This window comes from Scyliorhinus torazame, chromosome 27 (assembly GCF_047496885.1).
Source record: "Scyliorhinus torazame isolate Kashiwa2021f chromosome 27, sScyTor2.1, whole genome shotgun sequence".
Lineage (NCBI taxonomy): Eukaryota > Metazoa > Chordata > Chondrichthyes > Carcharhiniformes > Scyliorhinidae > Scyliorhinus > Scyliorhinus torazame.
This window is the reverse complement of record NC_092733.1, coordinates 8,225,033-8,242,079: the sequence shown is the minus strand read 5'-3', so window position 1 is coordinate 8,242,079 and position 17,047 is coordinate 8,225,033. Positions and strand designations below refer to the sequence as shown.

General features: G+C 52.6%; 1 protein-coding gene across 1 annotated transcript in view; it reads left to right on the top strand.

Annotated features, from left to right (window-relative positions):
* Positions 1–17,047, top strand: part of man2b1 (mannosidase, alpha, class 2B, member 1) — a 91,424-nt gene that overhangs the window by 35,357 nt on the left and 39,020 nt on the right. The window contains exons 4-6 of the mRNA XM_072490882.1: positions 12,779–12,972; positions 13,783–13,915; positions 15,792–15,937. Of these exons, the coding sequence (XP_072346983.1) occupies positions 12,779–12,972; positions 13,783–13,915; positions 15,792–15,937 (473 nt within the window). The remainder of the gene's footprint in view (positions 1–12,778; positions 12,973–13,782; positions 13,916–15,791; positions 15,938–17,047) is intronic.

The following is a 17,047-nucleotide window of genomic DNA, read 5'->3' as shown; positions in this document are numbered from 1 at the left end:
CAGTTAGTGCAGTAGCTCAGGACACGGGTCAGTTAGTGCAGTACCTCAGGACACGGGTCAGTTAGTGCAATACCTCAGGACACGGGTCAGTTAGTGCAATACATCAGGACACGGGTCAGTTAGTGCAGTACCTCAGGACACGGGTCAGTTAGTGCAGTACCTCAGGACACGGGTCAGTTAGTGCAATACCTCAGGACACGGGTCAGTTAGTGCAGTACCTCAGGACACGGGTCAGTTCGTGCAATACCTCAGGACAGGGGTCAATTTGTGCAATACCTCAGGACACGGGTCAGTTAGTGCATCAGGACACGGGTCAGTTAGTGCAGTACCTCAGGACACGGGTCAGTTAGTGCAATACCTCAGGACACGGGTCAGTTAGTGCAGTACCTCAGGACACTGGTCAGTTAGTGCAGTACCTTAGGACAAGGATCAGTTAGTGCAGTACCTCAGGACACGGGTCAGTTAGTGCAATACCTCAGGACATGGGTCAGTTAGTGCAGTACCTCAGGACACGGGTCAGTTAGTGCAGTACCTAAGGACACGGGTCAGTTAGTGCAATACCTCAGGACATGGGTCAGTTAGTGCAATACCTCAGGACACGGGTCAGTTAGTGCAATACCTCAGGACACGGGTCAGTTAGTGCAGTGCCTCAGGACACGGGTCAGTTAGTGCAATACCTCAGGACACGGGTCAGTTAGTGCAATACCTCAGGACACGGGTCAGTTAGTGCAGTACCTCAGGACACGGGTCAGTTAGTGCATCAGGACACGGGTCAGTTAGTGCAGTACCTCAGGACACGGGTCAGTTAGTGCAGTACCTCAGGACACGGGTCAGTTAGTGCAGTATCTCAGGACACGGGCCAGTTAATGCAATACCTCAGGACACGGGTCAGTTAGTGCATCAGGACACTGGTCCGTTAGTGCAGTACCTCAGGACACAAGTCAGTTAGTGAAGTACCTCAGGACACGGGTCAGTTAGTGCAATACCTCAGGACACGGGTCAGTTAGTGCAGTACGTCAGGACACGGGTCAGTTAGTGCAGTACCTTAGGACAGGGGTCAGTTAGTGCAGTACCTCAGGACACTGGTCAGTTAGTGCAATACCTCAGAACATGGGTCAGTTAGTGCAGTACCTCAGGACACGGGTCAGTTAGTGCAGTACCTCAGGACACGGGTCGGTTAGTGCAATACCTCAGGACACGGGTCAGTTAGTGCAATACCTCAGGACACGGGTCAATTAGTGCAGTACCTCAGGACACGGGTCAGTTAGTGCAATACCTCAGGACATGGGTCAGTTAGTGCAGTACCTCAGGACACGGGTCAGTTAGTGCAATACCTCTGGACACGGGTCAGTTAGTGCAGTACCTCAGGACACGGGTCAGTTCGTGCAATACCTCAGGACAGGGGTCAATTTGTGCAATACCTCAGGACACGGGTCAGTTAGTGCATCAGGACACGGGTCAGTTAGTGCAGTACCTCAGGACACGGGTCAGTTAGTGCAGTACCTCAGGACAGGGGTCAGTTAGTGCAGTACCTCAGGACACGGAGTTAGTGCAGTACCTCAGGACACGGGTCAGTTAGTGCAATACCTCAGGACACGGGTCAGTTAGTGCAATACCTCAGGACACGGGTCAGTTAGTGCAGTACCTCAGGACACGGGTCAGTTCGTGCAATACCTCAGGACGGGTCAATTTGTGCAATACCTCAGGACACGGGTCAGTTAGTGCATCAGGACACGGGTCAGTTAGTGCATCAGGACACGGGTCAGTTAGTGCAGTACCTCAGGACAGGGGTCAGTTAGTGCAGTACCTCAGGACAGGGGTCAATTTGTGCAATACCTCAGTACACGGGTCAGTTAATGCAATACCTCCGGACACAGGTCAGTTAGTGCATCAGGACACGGGTCAGTTTGTGCAGTACCTCAGGACACGGGTCAGTTAGTGCAGTACCTCAGGACAGGGGTCAGTTAGTGCAGTACCTCAGGACACGGGTCAGTTAGTGCAGTACCTCAGGACAGGGGTCAATTTGTGCAATATCTCAGGACAGGAGTCAGTTAGTGCATCAGGACACGGGTCAGTTAATGCAATACCTCCGGACACAGGTCAGTTAATGCAATACCTCAGTACACGGGTCAGTTAGTGCAGTACCTCAGGACAGGGGTCAGTTAGTGCATCAGGACACGGTTCAGTTAGTGCATTACCTCAAGACACGGGTCAGTTAGTGCAGTACCTCAGGACACGGGTCAGTTAGTGCATCAGGACAGGGCTCAGTTAGTGCAGTACCTCAGTACACGGGTCAGTTAGTGCAGTACCTCAGGACACGGGTCAGTTAGTGCATCAGGACACGGGTCAGTTAGTGCAGTACCTCAGGACACGGGTCTGTGAGTGCAGTACCTCAGGACACTGGTCAGTTCGTGCAATACCTCAGGACACTGGTCAGTTCGTGCAATACCTCAGGACACGGGACAGTTAGTGCAGTACCTCAGGACACAGGTCAGTTAGTGCAATACCTCAGGACACGGGTCAGTTAGTGCAGTACCTCAGGACACGGGTCAGTTAGTGCATCAGGACACGGGTCAGTTAGTGCAGTACCTCAGGACACGGGTCAGTTAGTGCAGTACCTCAGGACACGGGTCTGTTCGTGCAATACCTCAGGACACGGGTCAGTTAGTGCAGTACCTCAGTACACGGGTCAGTTAGTGCAATACCTCAGGACACGGGTCAGTTACTGCCTCAGGACAGGGGTCAGTTAGTGCAGCACCTCAGGACACGGGTCAGTGAGTGCAGTATCTCAGGACACGGGTCAGTTATTGCAATACCTCAGGACACGGGTCAGTTAGTGCAATAACTCAGGACAAGGGTCAGTTAGTGCAGTACCTCAGTACACGGGTCAGTTAGTGCAATACCTCAGGACACGGGTCAGTTAGTGCATCAGGACACTGGTCAGTTAGTGCAGTACCTCAAGACACAAGTCAGTTAGTGAAGTACCTCAGGACACGGGTCAGTTAGTGCAGTACCTCAGGACACGAGTCAGTTAGTGCAATACCTCAGGATACGGGTCAGTTAGTGCAGTACCTCAGGACGCAGGTCAGTTAGTGCACTACCTCAGGACAGGGGTCAGTTAATGCAGTACCTCAGGACGGGTCAGTTAGTGCAGTACCTCAGGACACGGGTCAGTTAGTACAATACCTCAGGACACAGGTCAGTTAGTGCAGTACCTCAGGACACGGGTCAGTTAGTGCAATACCTCAGGACACGGGTCAGTTAGTGCAATACCTCAGGACACGGGTCAGTTAGTGCAGTACCTCAGGACACGGGTCAGTTAGTGCAGTACCTCAGGACACGGGTCAGTTAATGCAGCAGCTCAGGACACGGGTCAGTTAGTGCAATACCTCAGGACACGGGTCAGTTAGTGCAGTATCTCAGGACACGGGTCAGTTAATGCAATACCTCAGGACACGGGTCAGTTAGTACAGTACCTCAGGACATGGGTCAGTTAGTGCAGTACCTCAGGACACGGGTCAGTTAGTGCAGTACCTCAGGACAGGGGTCAGTTAGTGCAGTACCTCAGGACAGGGGTCAGTTAGTGCAAAACCTCAGGACACGGGTCAGTTAGTGCAATACCTCAGGACACGGGTCAGTTAATGCAGCAGCTCAGGACATGGGTCAGTTAGTGCAGTACCTCAGGACACGGGTCAGTTACTGCAGTACCTCAGGACACGGGTCAGTTAGTGCAATACCTCAGGACACGGGTCAGTTAGTGCAATACCTCAGGACACGGGTCAGTTAGTGCAATACCTCAGGACACGGGTCAGTTAGTGCAGTACCTCAGGACACGGGTCAGTTAATGCAGCAGCTCAGGACACGGGTCAGTTAGTGCAGTACCTCAGGACACGGGTCAGTTAGTGCAGTACCTCAGGACACGGGTCAGTTAATGCAGCAGCTCAGGACATGGGTCAGTTAATGCAGTACCTCAGGACAGGGGTCAGTTAGTGCAGTACCTCAGGACACGGGTCAGTTAGTGCAGTACCTCAGGACACGGGTCAGTTAGTGCAGCAGCTCAGGACTCGGGTCAGTTAGTGCAGTACCTCAGGACAGGGGTCAGTTAGTGCAGTACCTCAGGACACGGGTCAGTTAGTGCAGTACCTCAGGACACGGGTCAGTTAGTGCAGTATCTCAGGACACGGGTCAGTTAATGCAGCAGCTCAGGACACGGGTCAGTTAGTGCAGTACCTCAGGACACGGGTCAGTTAGTGCAGCAGCTCAGGACTCGGGTCAGTTAGTGCAGTACCTCAGGACAGGGGTCAGTTAATGCAGTACCTCAGGACAGGGCTCAGTTAGTGCAGTACCTCAGGACACGGGTTAGTTAGTGCAATCCCTCAGGACACGGGTCAGTTAGTGCAATACCTCAGGACACGGGTCAGTTAGTGCAGTACCTCAGGACACGGGTCAGTTAATGCAGCAGCTCAGGACACGGGTCAGTTAGTGCAGTACCTCAGGACACGGGTCAGTTAGTGCAGTACCTCAGGATACGGGTCAGTTAATGCAGCAGCTCAGGACACGGGTCAGTTAGTGCAGTACCTCAGGACACGGGTCAGTTAGTGCAGTACCTCAGGACACGGGTCAGTTAGTGCAGCAGCTCAGGACACGGGTCAGTTAGTGCAGTACCTCAGGACACGGGTCAGTTAGTGCAGTACCTCAGGACAGGGGTCAGTTAGTGCAGTACCTCAGGACACGGGTCAGTTAGTGCAGTACCTCAGGACACGGGTCAGTTAGTGCAATACCTCAGGACACGGGTCAGTTAGTGCAGCAGCTCAGGATACGGGTCAGTTAGTGCAATACCTGAGGACAGGGGTCAGTTAGTGCAGTACCTCAGGACACGGGTCAGTTAGTGCAGTACCTCAGGACACGGGTCAGTTAGTGCAGTACCTCAGGACACGGGTCAGTTAATGCAGTACCTCAGGACAGGGGTGAGTTAGTGCAGCAGCTCAGGACACGGGTCAGTTAGTGCAATACCTCAGGACACGGGTCAGTTAGTGCAGTACCTCAGGACACGGGTCAGTTAGTGCAGTACCTCAGGACACAGGACAGTTAGTGCAGTCCCTCAGGACAGGGGTCAGTTAGTGCAGTACCTCAGGACACGGGTCAGTTAGTGCAGTACCTCAGGACACGGGTCAGTTAGTGCAGTACCTCAGGACACGGGTCAGTTAATGCAGCAGCTCAGGACAGGGGTCAGTCAGTGCAGTACCTCAGGACAGGGGTCAGTTAGTGCAGTACCTCAGGACAGGGGTCAGTTAGTGCAATACCTCAGGACAGGGGTCAGTTAGTGCAGTACCTCAGGACAGGGGTCAGTTAGTGCAATACCTCAGGACACGGGTCAGTTAGTGCAATACCTCAGGACACGGGTCAGTTAATGCAGCAGCTCAGGACATGGGTCAGTTCGTGCAATACCTCAGGACACGGGTCAGTTAGTGCAGTACCTCAGGACACGGGTCAGTTAGTGCAATACCTCAGGACACGGGTCAGTTAGTGCAGTACCTCAGGACACGGGTCAGTTAATGCAGCAGCTCAGGACACGGGTCAGTTAGTGCAGTACCTCAGGACACGGGTCAGGTACTGCAGTACCTCAGGACACGGGTCAGTTAGTGCAATACCTCAGGACACGGGTCAGTTAGTGCAATACCTCAGGACACGGGTCAGTTAGTGCAGTACCTCAGGACACGGGTCAGTTAATGCAGCAGCTCAGGACACGGGTCAGTTAGAGCAGTACCTCAGGACACGGGTCAGTTAATGCAGCAGCTCAGGACACAGGTCAGTTAGTGCAATACCTCAGGACAGGTGTCAGTTAATGCAGCAGCTCAGGACACGGGTCAGTTAGTGCAGTACCTCAGGACACAGGACAGTTAGTGCAGTACCTCAGGACACAGGACAGTTAGTGCAGTCCCTCAGGACAGGGGTCAGTTAGTGCAATACCTCAGGACACGGGTCAGTTAGTGCAATACCTCAGGACGGGTCAGTTAGTGCAGTACCTCAGGACAGGGGTCAGTTAGTGCAATACCTCAGGACACGGGTCAGTTAGTGCAATACCTCAGGACACGGGTCAGTTAATGCAGCAGCTCAGGACATGGGTCAGTTAGTGCAGTACCTCAGGACACGGGTCAGTTACTGCAGTACCTCAGGACACGGGTCAGTTAGTGCAATACCTCAGGACACGGGTCAGTTAGTGCAATACCTCAGGACACGGGTCAGTTAGTGCAATACCTCAGGACACGGGTCAGTTAGTGCAGTACCTCAGGACACGGGTCAGTTAATGCAGCAGCTCAGGACACGGGTCAGTTAGTGCAGTACCTCAGGACACGGGTCAGTTAGTGCATTACCTCAGGACACGGGTCAGTTAATGCAGCAGCTCAGGACATGGGTCAGTTAATGTAGTACCTCAGGACAGGGGTCAGTTAGTGCAGTACCTCAGGACACGGGTCAGTTAGTGCAGTACCTCAGGACACGGGTCAGTTAGTGCAATACCTCAGGACACGGGTCAGTTAATGCAGCAGCTCAGGACAGGGGTCAGTTAGTGCAGTACCTCAGGACACGGGTCAGTTAGTGCAGCAGCTCAGGACTCGGGTCAGTTAGTGCAGTACCTCAGGACAGGGCTCAGTTAGTGCAGTACCTCAGGACACGGGTCAGTTAGTGCAATCCCTCAGGACACGGGTCAGTTAGTGCAATACCTCAGGACACGGGTCAGTTAGTGCAGTACCTCAGGACACGGGTCAGTTAATGCAGCAGCTCAGGACACGGGTCAGTTAGTGCAGTACCTCAGGACACGGGTCAGTTAGTGCAGTACCTCAGGACACGGGTCAGTTAGTGCAGTACCTCAGGACACGGGTCAGTTAATGCAGCAGCTCAGGACACGGGTCAGTTAGTGCAGTACCTCAGGACACGGGTCAGTTAGTGCAGTACCTCAGGACACGGGTCAGTTAATGCAGCAGCTCAGGACAGGGGTCAGTTAGTGCAGTACCTCAGGACACTGGTCAGTTAGTGCAGTACCTCAGGACACGGGTCAGTTAATGCAGCAGCTCAGGACACGGGTCAGTTAGTGCAGTACCTCAGGACACGGGTCAGTTAGCGCAGTACCTCAGGACAGGGGTCAGTTAGTGCAGTACCTCAGGACACGGGTCAGTTAGTGCAGTACCTCAGGACACGGGTCAGTTAGTGCAATACCTCAGGACAGGGGTCAGTTAGTGCAGCAGCTCAGGATACGGGTCAGTTAGTGCAATTCCTGAGGACAGGGGTCAGTTAGTGCAGTACCTCAGGACACGGGTCAGTTAGTGCAGTACCTCAGGACACGGGTCAGTTAATGCAGCAGCTCAGGACACGGGTCAGTTAATGCAGTACCTCAGGACAGGGGTCAGTTAGTGCAGTACCTCAGGACACGGGTCAGTTAGTGCAATACCTCAGGACACGGGTCAGTTAGTGCAGCAGCTCAGGACACGGGTCAGTTAGTGCAATACCTCAGGACACGGGTCAGTTAGTGCAGTACCTCAGGACACGGGTCAGTTAGTGCAGTACCTCAGGACACAGGACAGTTAGTGCAGTCCCTCAGGACACGGGTCAGTTAGTGCAGTACCTCAGGACACGGGTCAGTTAGTGCAGTACCTCAGGACACGGGTCAGTTAGTGCAGTACCTCAGGACACGGGTCAGTTAGTGCAGTACCTCAGGACACGGGTCAGTTAGTGCAGTACCTCAGGACACGGGTCAGTTAATGCAGCAGCTCAGGACAGGGGTCAGTTAGTGCAGTACCTCAGGACACGGGTCAGTTAGTGCAATACCTCAGGACAGGGGTCAGTTAGTGCAGTACCTCAGGACAGGGGTCAGTTAGTGCAATACCTCAGGACACGGGTCAGTTAGTGCAATACCTCAGGACACGGGTCAGTTAATGCAGCAGCTCAGGACATGGGTCAGTTAGTGCAATACCTCAGGACAGGGGTCAGTTAGTGCAGTACCTCAGGACAGGGGTCAGTTAGTGCAGTACCTCAGGACACGGGTCAGTTAGTGCAATACCTCAGGACACGGGTCAGTTAATGCAGCAGCTCAGGACATGGGTCAGTTAGTGCAATACCTCAGGACACGGGTCAGTTAGTGCAATACCTCAGGACACGGGTCAGTTAATGCAGCAGCTCAGGACAGGGCTCAGTTCGTGCAATACCTCAGGACACGGGTCAGTTAGTGCGGTACCTCAGGACACGGGTCAGTTAGTGCAATACCTCAGGACACGGGTCAGTTAGTGCAATACCTCAGGACACGGGTCAGTTAATGCAGCAGCTCAGGACACGGGTCAGTTAGTGCAATACGTCAGGACACGGGTCAGTTAGTGCAATACCTCAGGACACGGGTCAGTTAGTGCAGTACCTCAGGACACGGGTCAGTTATTGCAGCAGCTCAGGACACGGGTCAGTTAGTGCAGTACCTCAGGACACGGGTCAGGTACTGCAGTACCTCAGGACACGGGTCAGTTAGTGCAGTACCTCAGGACAGGGCTCAGTTAGTGCAGTACCTCAGGACACGGGTCAGTTACTGCAGTACCTCAGGACACGGGTCAGTTAGTGCAATACTTCAGGACACGGGTCAGTTAGTGCAATACCTCAGGACACGGGTCAGTTAGTGCAGTATCTCAGGACACGGGTCAGTTAATGCAGCAGCTCAGGACACGGGTCAGTTAGTGCAGTACCTCAGGACACGGGTCAGTTAGTGCAGTACCTCAGGACACGGGTCAGTTAATGCAGCAGCTCAGGACACGGGTCAGTTAGTGCAGTACCTCAGGACACGGGTCAGTTAGTGCAGCAGCTCAGGACACGGGTCAGTTAGTGCAATACCTCAGGACAGGTGTCAGTTAATGCAGCAGCTCAGGACACGGGTCAGTTAGTGCAGTACCTCAGGACACGGGTCAATTAGTGCAATACCTCAGGACACGGGTCAGTTAATGCAGCAGCTCAGGACACGGGTCAGTTAGTGCAGTACCTCAGGACACGGGTCAGTTAGTGCAGCAGCTCAGGACTCGGGTCAGTTAGTGCAGTACCTCAGGACAGGGGTCAGTTAGTGCAGTACCTCAGGACACGGGTCAGTTAGTGCAATCCCTCAGGACACGGGTCAGTTAGTGCAATACCTCAGGACACGGGTCAGTTAGTGCAGTACCTCAGGACACGGGTCAGTTAATGCAGCAGCTCAGGACACGGGTCAGTTAGTGCAGTACCTCAGGACACGGGTCAGTTAGTGCAGTACCTCAGGACACGGGTCAGTTAATGCAGCAGCTCAGGACACGGGTCAGTTAGTGCAGTACCTCAGGACACGGGTCAGTTAGTGCAGTACCTCAGGACACGGGTCAGTTAATGCAGCAGCTCAGGACAGGGGTCAGTTAGTGCAGTACCTCAGGACACTGGTCAGTTAGTGCAGTACCTCAGGACACGGGTCAGTTAATGCAGCAGCTCAGGACACGGGTCAGTTAGTGCAGTACCTCAGGACACGGGTCAGTTAGCGCAGTACCTCAGGACAGGGGTCAGTTAGTGCAGTACCTCAGGACACGGGTCAGTTGGTGCAGTACCTCAGGACACGGGTCAGTTAGTGCAATACCTCAGGACAGGGGTCAGTTAGTGCAGCAGCTCAGGATACGGGTCAGTTAGTGCAATTCCTGAGGACAGGGGTCAGTTAGTGCAGTACCTCAGGACACGGGTCAGTTAGTGCAGTACCTCAGGACACGGGTCAGTTAATGCAGCAGCTCAGGACACGGGTCAGTTAATGCAGTACCTCAGGACAGGGGTCAGTTAGTGCAGTACCTCAGGACACGGGTCAGTTAGTGCAATACCTCAGGACACGGGTCAGTTAGTGCAGCAGCTCAGGACACGGGTCAGTTAGTGCAATACCTCAGGACACGGGTCAGTTAGTGCAGTACCTCAGGACACGGGTCAGTTAGTGCAGTACCTCAGGACACAGGACAGCTAGTGCAGTCCCTCAGGACACGGGTCAGTTAGTGCAGTACCTCAGGACACGGGTCAGTTAGTGCAGTACCTCAGGACACGGGTCAGTTAGTGCAGTACCTCAGGACACGGGTCAGTTAGTGCAGTACCTCAGGACACGGGTCAGTTAGTGCAGTACCTCAGGACACGGGTCAGTTAATGCAGCAGCTCAGGACAGGGGTCAGTTAGTGCAGTACCTCAGGACACGGGTCAGTTAGTGCAATACCTCAGGACAGGGGTCAGTTAGTGCAGTACCTCAGGACAGGGGTCAGTTAGTGCAATACCTCAGGACACGGGTCAGTTAATGCAATACCTCAGGACACGGGTCAGTTAATGCAGCAGCTCAGGACATGGGTCAGTTAGTGCAATACCTCAGGACAGGGGTCAGTTAGTGCAGTACCTCAGGACAGGGGTCAGTTAGTGCAGTACCTCAGGACACGGGTCAGTTAGTGCAATACCTCAGGACACGGGTCAGTTAATGCAGCAGCTCAGGACATGGGTCAGTTAGTGCAATACCTCAGGACACGGGTCAGTTAGTGCAATACCTCTGGACACGGGTCAGTTAATGCAGCAGCTCAGGACAGGGCTCAGTTCGTGCAATACCTCAGGACTGGGGTCAGTTAGTGCAGTACCTCAGGACACGGGTCAGTTAGTGCAATACCTCAGGACACGGGTCAGTTAGTGCAATACCTCAGGACACGGGTCAGTTAATGCAGCAGCTCAGGACACGGGTCAGTTAGTGCAATACGTCAGGACACGGGTCAGTTAGTGCAATACCTCAGGACACGGGTCAGTTAGTGCAGTACCTCAGGACACGGGTCAGTTATTGCAGCAGCTCAGGACACGGGTCAGTTAGTGCAGTACCTCAGGACACGGGTCAGGTACTGCAGTACCTCAGGACACGGGTCAGTTAGTGCAGTACCTCAGGACAGGACTCAGTTAGTGCAGTACCTCAGGACACGGGTCAGTTACTGCAGTACCTCAGGACACGGGTCAGTTAGTGCAATACTTCAGGACACGGGTCAGTTAGTGCAATACCTCAGGACACGGGTCAGTTAGTGCAGTACCTCAGGACACGGGTCAGTTAATGCAGCAGCTCAGGACACGGGTCAGTTAGTGCAGTACCTCAGGACACGGGTCAGTTAGTGCAGTACCTCAGGACACGGGTCAGTTAATGCAGCAGCTCAGGACACGGGTCAGTTAGTGCAGTACCTCAGGACACGGGTCAGTTAGTGCAGCAGCTCAGGACACGGGTCAGTTAGTGCAATACCTCAGGACAGGTGTCAGTTAATGCAGCAGCTCAGGACACGGGTCAGTTAGTGCAGTACCTCAGGACACAGGACAGTTAGTGCAGTCCCTCAGGACAGGGGTCGGTTAGTGCAATACCTCAGGACACGGGTCAGTTTGTGCAATACCTCAGGACACGGGTCAGTTAGTGCAGTACCTCAGGACACGGGTCAGTTAATGCAGCAGCTCAGGACACGGGTCAGTTAGTGCAGTACATCAGGACACGGGTCAGTTCGTGCAGCACCTCAGGACACGGGTCAGTTAATGCAGCAGCTCAGGACACGGGTCAGTTAGTGCAGTACCTCAGGACAGGGGTCAGTTAGTGCAGCAGCTCAGGACACGGGTCAGTTAGTGCAATACCTCAGGACAGGGGTCAGTTAATGCAGCAGCTCAGGACACGGGTCAGTTAGTGCAGTACCTCAGGACAGGGGTCAGTTAGTGCAGTACCTCAGGACACAGGACAGTTAGTGCAGTCCCTCAGGACAGGGGTCAGTTAGTGCAATACCTCAGGACACGGGTCAGTTAGTGCAGTACCTCAGAACACGGGTCAGTTAGTGCAATACCTCAGGACACGGGTCAGTTAGTGCAGTACCTCAGGACACGGGTCAGTTAATGCAGCAGCTCAGGACGGGTCAGTTAGTGCAATACCTCAGGACAGGGGTCAGTTAATGCAGTACCTCAGGACACGGGTCAGTTAGTGCAGTACCTCAGGACAGGGGTCAGTTAATGCAGTACCTCAGGACACGGGTCAGTTAGTGCAGTACCTCAGGACACGGGTCAGTTAGTGCAGTACCTCAGGACACGGGTCAGTTAGTGCAGTACCTCAGGACACGGGTCAGTTAATGCAGTACCTCAGGACACGGGTCAGTTAATGCAGCAGCTCAGGACACGGGTCAGTTAGTGCAGCAGCTCAGGACACGGGTCAGTTAGTGCAGTACCTCAGGACACGGGTCAGTTAGTACAGCAGCTCAGGACAGGGGTCAGTTAGTGCAGTACCTCAGGACACGGGTCAGTTAATGCAGTACCTCAGGACACGGGTCAGTTAATGCAGCAGCTCAGGACACGGGTCAGTTATTGCAGCAGCTCAGGACACGGGTCAGTTAGTGCAGTACCTCAGGACACGGGTCAGTTAGTACAGCAGCTCAGGACACGGGTCAGTTAGTGCAATACCTCAGGACACGGGTCAGTTAGTGCAATACCTCAGGACACGGGTCAGTTCATGTTTGTACAGTTGAACAGTCCGGATTGTCTGTCCACTCGTGGGGCTTGACCGTACAACCTTCGGTGTCGACATGAGCTGCGGCTGTGCTCCGTTGCGACTAAGCACAGGCTAGAGTTTGAACCGGGGACCCACTATTTTGAATGACTCCCCCTTGTCCCCTCCGGCAGCTGTCCCAGAGGCGGGGGTAAGCGGGAGCAGCCAGGCCAGCACTGGAATTCGATGGCTGGTGTCCAGTCCTGAACCCACTGTGTTTTGCTGCTGCAGGTCGGCTGGAGTTTGTGAATGGCGGCTGGTGTATGAATGACGAGGCGACGACCCACTACAATTCCATCATTGACCAAATGACCCTCGGCTTCCAATTTCTGAATGACACGTTTGGAGAGTGCGGGCGTCCCCGTGTGGCCTGGCACATCGACCCATTTGGACACTCCCGGGAGCAAGCTTCCCTCTTCGCTCAGGTAGTGACGGGCATTTAACGACTTAATCATCTATATAATTAAAGACACTCTTCTGTGTCCACAAACGTCACTGTCACCGGTTTTAGTTTAGTTTTTTCCCATTTTAAATTGCTATGTCAACATTTCCCATTCACTGCTGTATTTAGCCTGTCACGATGCAGTTGCAGCCCCTGGGAGCTGGGTTATTTTTCCAAGTGTGCAAGGTGGACATACTGCCCGGCCAGAGGGAGGTCGTGGACAGGCTGGGGATTGTTGCCGGCTCGTGTAGCCAGCTCCTAACTGGAACAATGCTGCTGCGGTTGAGAAATTATACCCCAGGGAACTGAGAAGCGAAAATGGAGAGCTGGAAAATGAGAGCCCCTTAAAGTATCTGCTGGCAAATGAGCAGCGGTGTACCTGCTCGTGAATAGCTGATTAATGATCTTTATTAGTGTCACAAGTAGGCTTATATTAACACTGCAATGGAGTTACTGTGACCCCTAGTCACCACATTCCGGCGCCTGTTCGGGTTCACGGAGGGAGAATTCAGAATGTCCAATTCACCTAACAAGCACGTCTTTCGGGACTTGTGGGAGGAAACCGGAGCACCCGGAGGAAACCCACACAGACAGGGGGAGAACGTGCAGACTCTGCACAGACAGTGACCCAAGTCGGGAATCGAACCTGGGACCCTGGCGCTGTGAAGCAACAGTGCTAACCACTGTGCTACCGAGCCGCCCCTCTACTCAACTGTGTTTGCAGGGATCAGTTACTAACCCGTGGTAATCCTACGCTGTGCAAGTTGTACTCTATCTTTCGTTCTCTCCACAGATGGGGTTTGATGGCTTTTTCTTTGGCCGCCTCGATTATCAGGACAAGCAAAACCGAGAAAATCTGAAGGATATGGAGCAAGTGTGGAGAGCCAGTGTAAATCTGCCCAAACCCAATGGTGACCTGTTCACAGGTTGTTCAAACCATTACGATATATTTTTCGCCACCATTTTGTGCAGATTTCTGAATTGAAAATGTTTTATTTTGCAGTGATTTCTTTGGTAGTGGGGTAAAGTTAGAAATAAATACAGTTTATTTGATTCTTCCATGGGATGTGGGTGTCGTATTTATTACCAACTCTTATTGCTGTTGAGAAACTGCGTGAGAGTTACCAGCAAAAAATTGGCAAGCGGGAAGGCTATCGGGAGTGGCGATAAAAAGCTATAGGTATTGGTGGATTTGGAGTTAGAAAGTGTGGGAATGAGATCATTGGATACAGTAGTATAGTGGTCATGTTACTGGACTCGTAATCCAGAGGCCTCGACCAATGATCCAGGGGCATGAGTTCAAATCCCACGGAGGCAGCTGGAGAATTAGAATTCAGTTGATCAAATAAATCTGGAATGAAAACTTTTATCAGTAATGGCAGCCCCGAAATTATCAAATTACCATAAAATTCCCATCTGGTTTCCCAAAATTCCCAATGGGTGAGACCTCACCTGATCTCGTCGACACGTAACCCCAGGCTCACGACAAGCAGCTGCCCTCGGAACTGACCAAGCAGACCGTACGGAGGTGTTCGAGGAGAGTGCTGGCCCCCGGGGTAATTGGGGATGGGCAATGAATGCTGAGTTTCTTTGCAAGTGGCACCTGCATCCTTGAATTATTTTTTAAATAATGAAAAGGCAGTTGGGTGTGAAGATGGAAGCAGAGTTTAATCAAAGATGGCGATGGGTGAGGGAAGCAAAGGAAAGAGGGGAAATAACTCCATAAAGCCTTTCTATTTTTTTTTCTGTTTTTATTAATTTAGAGTACCCAATTCATTTTTTCCAATTAAGGGGCAATTTAGCGCGGCCAATCCACCTAGCCTGCACACCTTTGGGTTGTGGGGGTGAGACCCACGCAAACACGGGGAGAATGTGCAAACTCCACACGGACAGTGACTCGGCCGGGATCGAACCTGGGACCCTGGCGCCGTGAGTCAGCAGGGCTAACCCACTGCGCCACCGTGCTGGCCCAAGCCTTTCTATTTAGGGTTATCATAGAATTTACAGTGCAGAAGGAGACCATTCGGCCCATCGAGTCTGCACCGGCCCTTGGAAAGAGCACCCCACCGAAGCCCACACCTCTGCCCTATCCCCAAAACCCAGTAACCCCACCTAACCTTTGGACACCAAGGGGCAATTTATCATGGCCAATTCACCTAACCTGCACATCTTTGGGCTGTGGGGGTGAGACCCACGCAGACACGGGGAGAATGTGCAAACTCCACACGGACAGTGACCCAGGGCCGGGATCGAACCTGGGACCTCGGCGCCGTGAGTCAGCAGTGCTAACCACTGTGCCACCGTGCTGGCCCAAGCCTTTCTATTTAGGGTTATCATAGAATTTACAGTGCAGAAGGAGACCATTCGGCCCATCGAGTCTGCACCGGCCCTTGGAAAGAGCACCCCACCGAAGCCCACACCTCTGCCCTATCCCCAAAACCCAGTAACCCCACCTAACCTTTGGACACCAAGGGGCAATTTATCATGGCCAATTCACCTAACCTGCACATCTTTGGGCTGTGGGAGGAAACCGGAGCACCCGGGGGAAACCCACGCACACACGGGGAGGATGTGCAGACTCCGCACAGACAGTGATCCAAGCCGGGAATCGAACCTGGGACCCTGGAGTTGTGAAGCAACTGTGCTAGCCACTGTGAAACCGTGCCAAATGAACTCCTATTTGTCTGAACTGAAAACTGCTCTTAACATCATCGGGGTCCGACGACATAGTTATCTTTTAGCTTATTTGGTTAGACAAATCATTCCGTATTTTACGTTAAACATTCTCACATCTTTTTCCAGGTGTTCTTCCCAATGGATATAACCCTCCCAGCATGCTCTGTTGGGATGTGCTTTGCTCCGATGAGCCCATCAAAGATGACAAAGATATGGACGAGTACAATGTTGACCAAATCGTCTCCTATTTTATACAGACTGCACACCAGCAGGTGGGTGCTGGGTCTTTGCTCACTGATTCAGGTTGGACGTGAGATTTCCCTGACCGCTCACTGGATATTTAGAACCACCGACTATGCGTCCAGACACAAACTGATGGTCAGTGATGGAGGAGTGAGACGTCAGCCAGAGTTCCTGCTCCCGAGACCACCCACCCCTGCGGAAAAGTCATACCGAGAGTTCGGGAGAGGGTGACCTCGGGCTGTGATGCCCACCAGAGTCTGATAGTTGTGTGTAATGGTGAAGGGAACTGTGTTGTGCTTAATGGTGAATGGGGCTCTGTTGTGTGTAATGGTGAATGGAGCTGCATTGTGTGTAATGGTGAAAGGAGCTGTGTTGTGTGTAATGGTGAAAGGAGCTGTGTGTGTAATGGTGAAAGGAGCTGCGTTGCGTGTAATGGTGAAAGGAGCTGCATTGTGTGTAATGGTGAAAGGAGCTGCGTTGTGTGTAATGGTGAAAGGAGCTGTGTGTAATGGTGAAAGGAGCTGCGTTGTGTGTAATGGTGAAAGGAGCTGTGTTGTGTGTAATGGTGAAAGGAGCTGTGTGTAATGGTGAAAGGAGCTGTGTTGTGTGTAATGGTGAAAGGAGCTGCGTTGTGTGTAATGGTGAAAGGAGCTGTGTGTAATGGTGAAAGGAGCTGTGTTGTGTGTAATGGTGAAAGGAGCTGCGTTGTGTGTAATGGTGAAAGGGGCTGCATTGTGTGTAATGGTGAAAGGAGCTGTGTTGTGTGTAATGGTGAAAGGAGCTGTGTGTAATGGTGAAAGGAGCTGTGTGTAATGGTGAAAGGACCTGTGTTGTGTGTAGTGGTGAAAGCAGCTGTGTTGTGTGTAATGGTGAAAGGAGCTGTGTTGTGTGTAATGGTGAAAGGAGCTGCGTTGTGCAATGGTGAAAGGAGCTGTGTGTGTAATGGTGAAAGGAGCTGTGTGTGTAATGGTGAAAGGAGCTGTGAGTGTGTAATGGTGAAAGGAGCTGCATTGTGTGTAATGGTGAAAGGAGCTGCATTGTGTGTAACGGTGAAAGGAGCTGCATTGTGTGTAATGGTGAAAGGAGCTGTGTGTGTAATGGTGAAAGGAGCTGTGTGTGTAATGGTGAAAGGAGCTGTG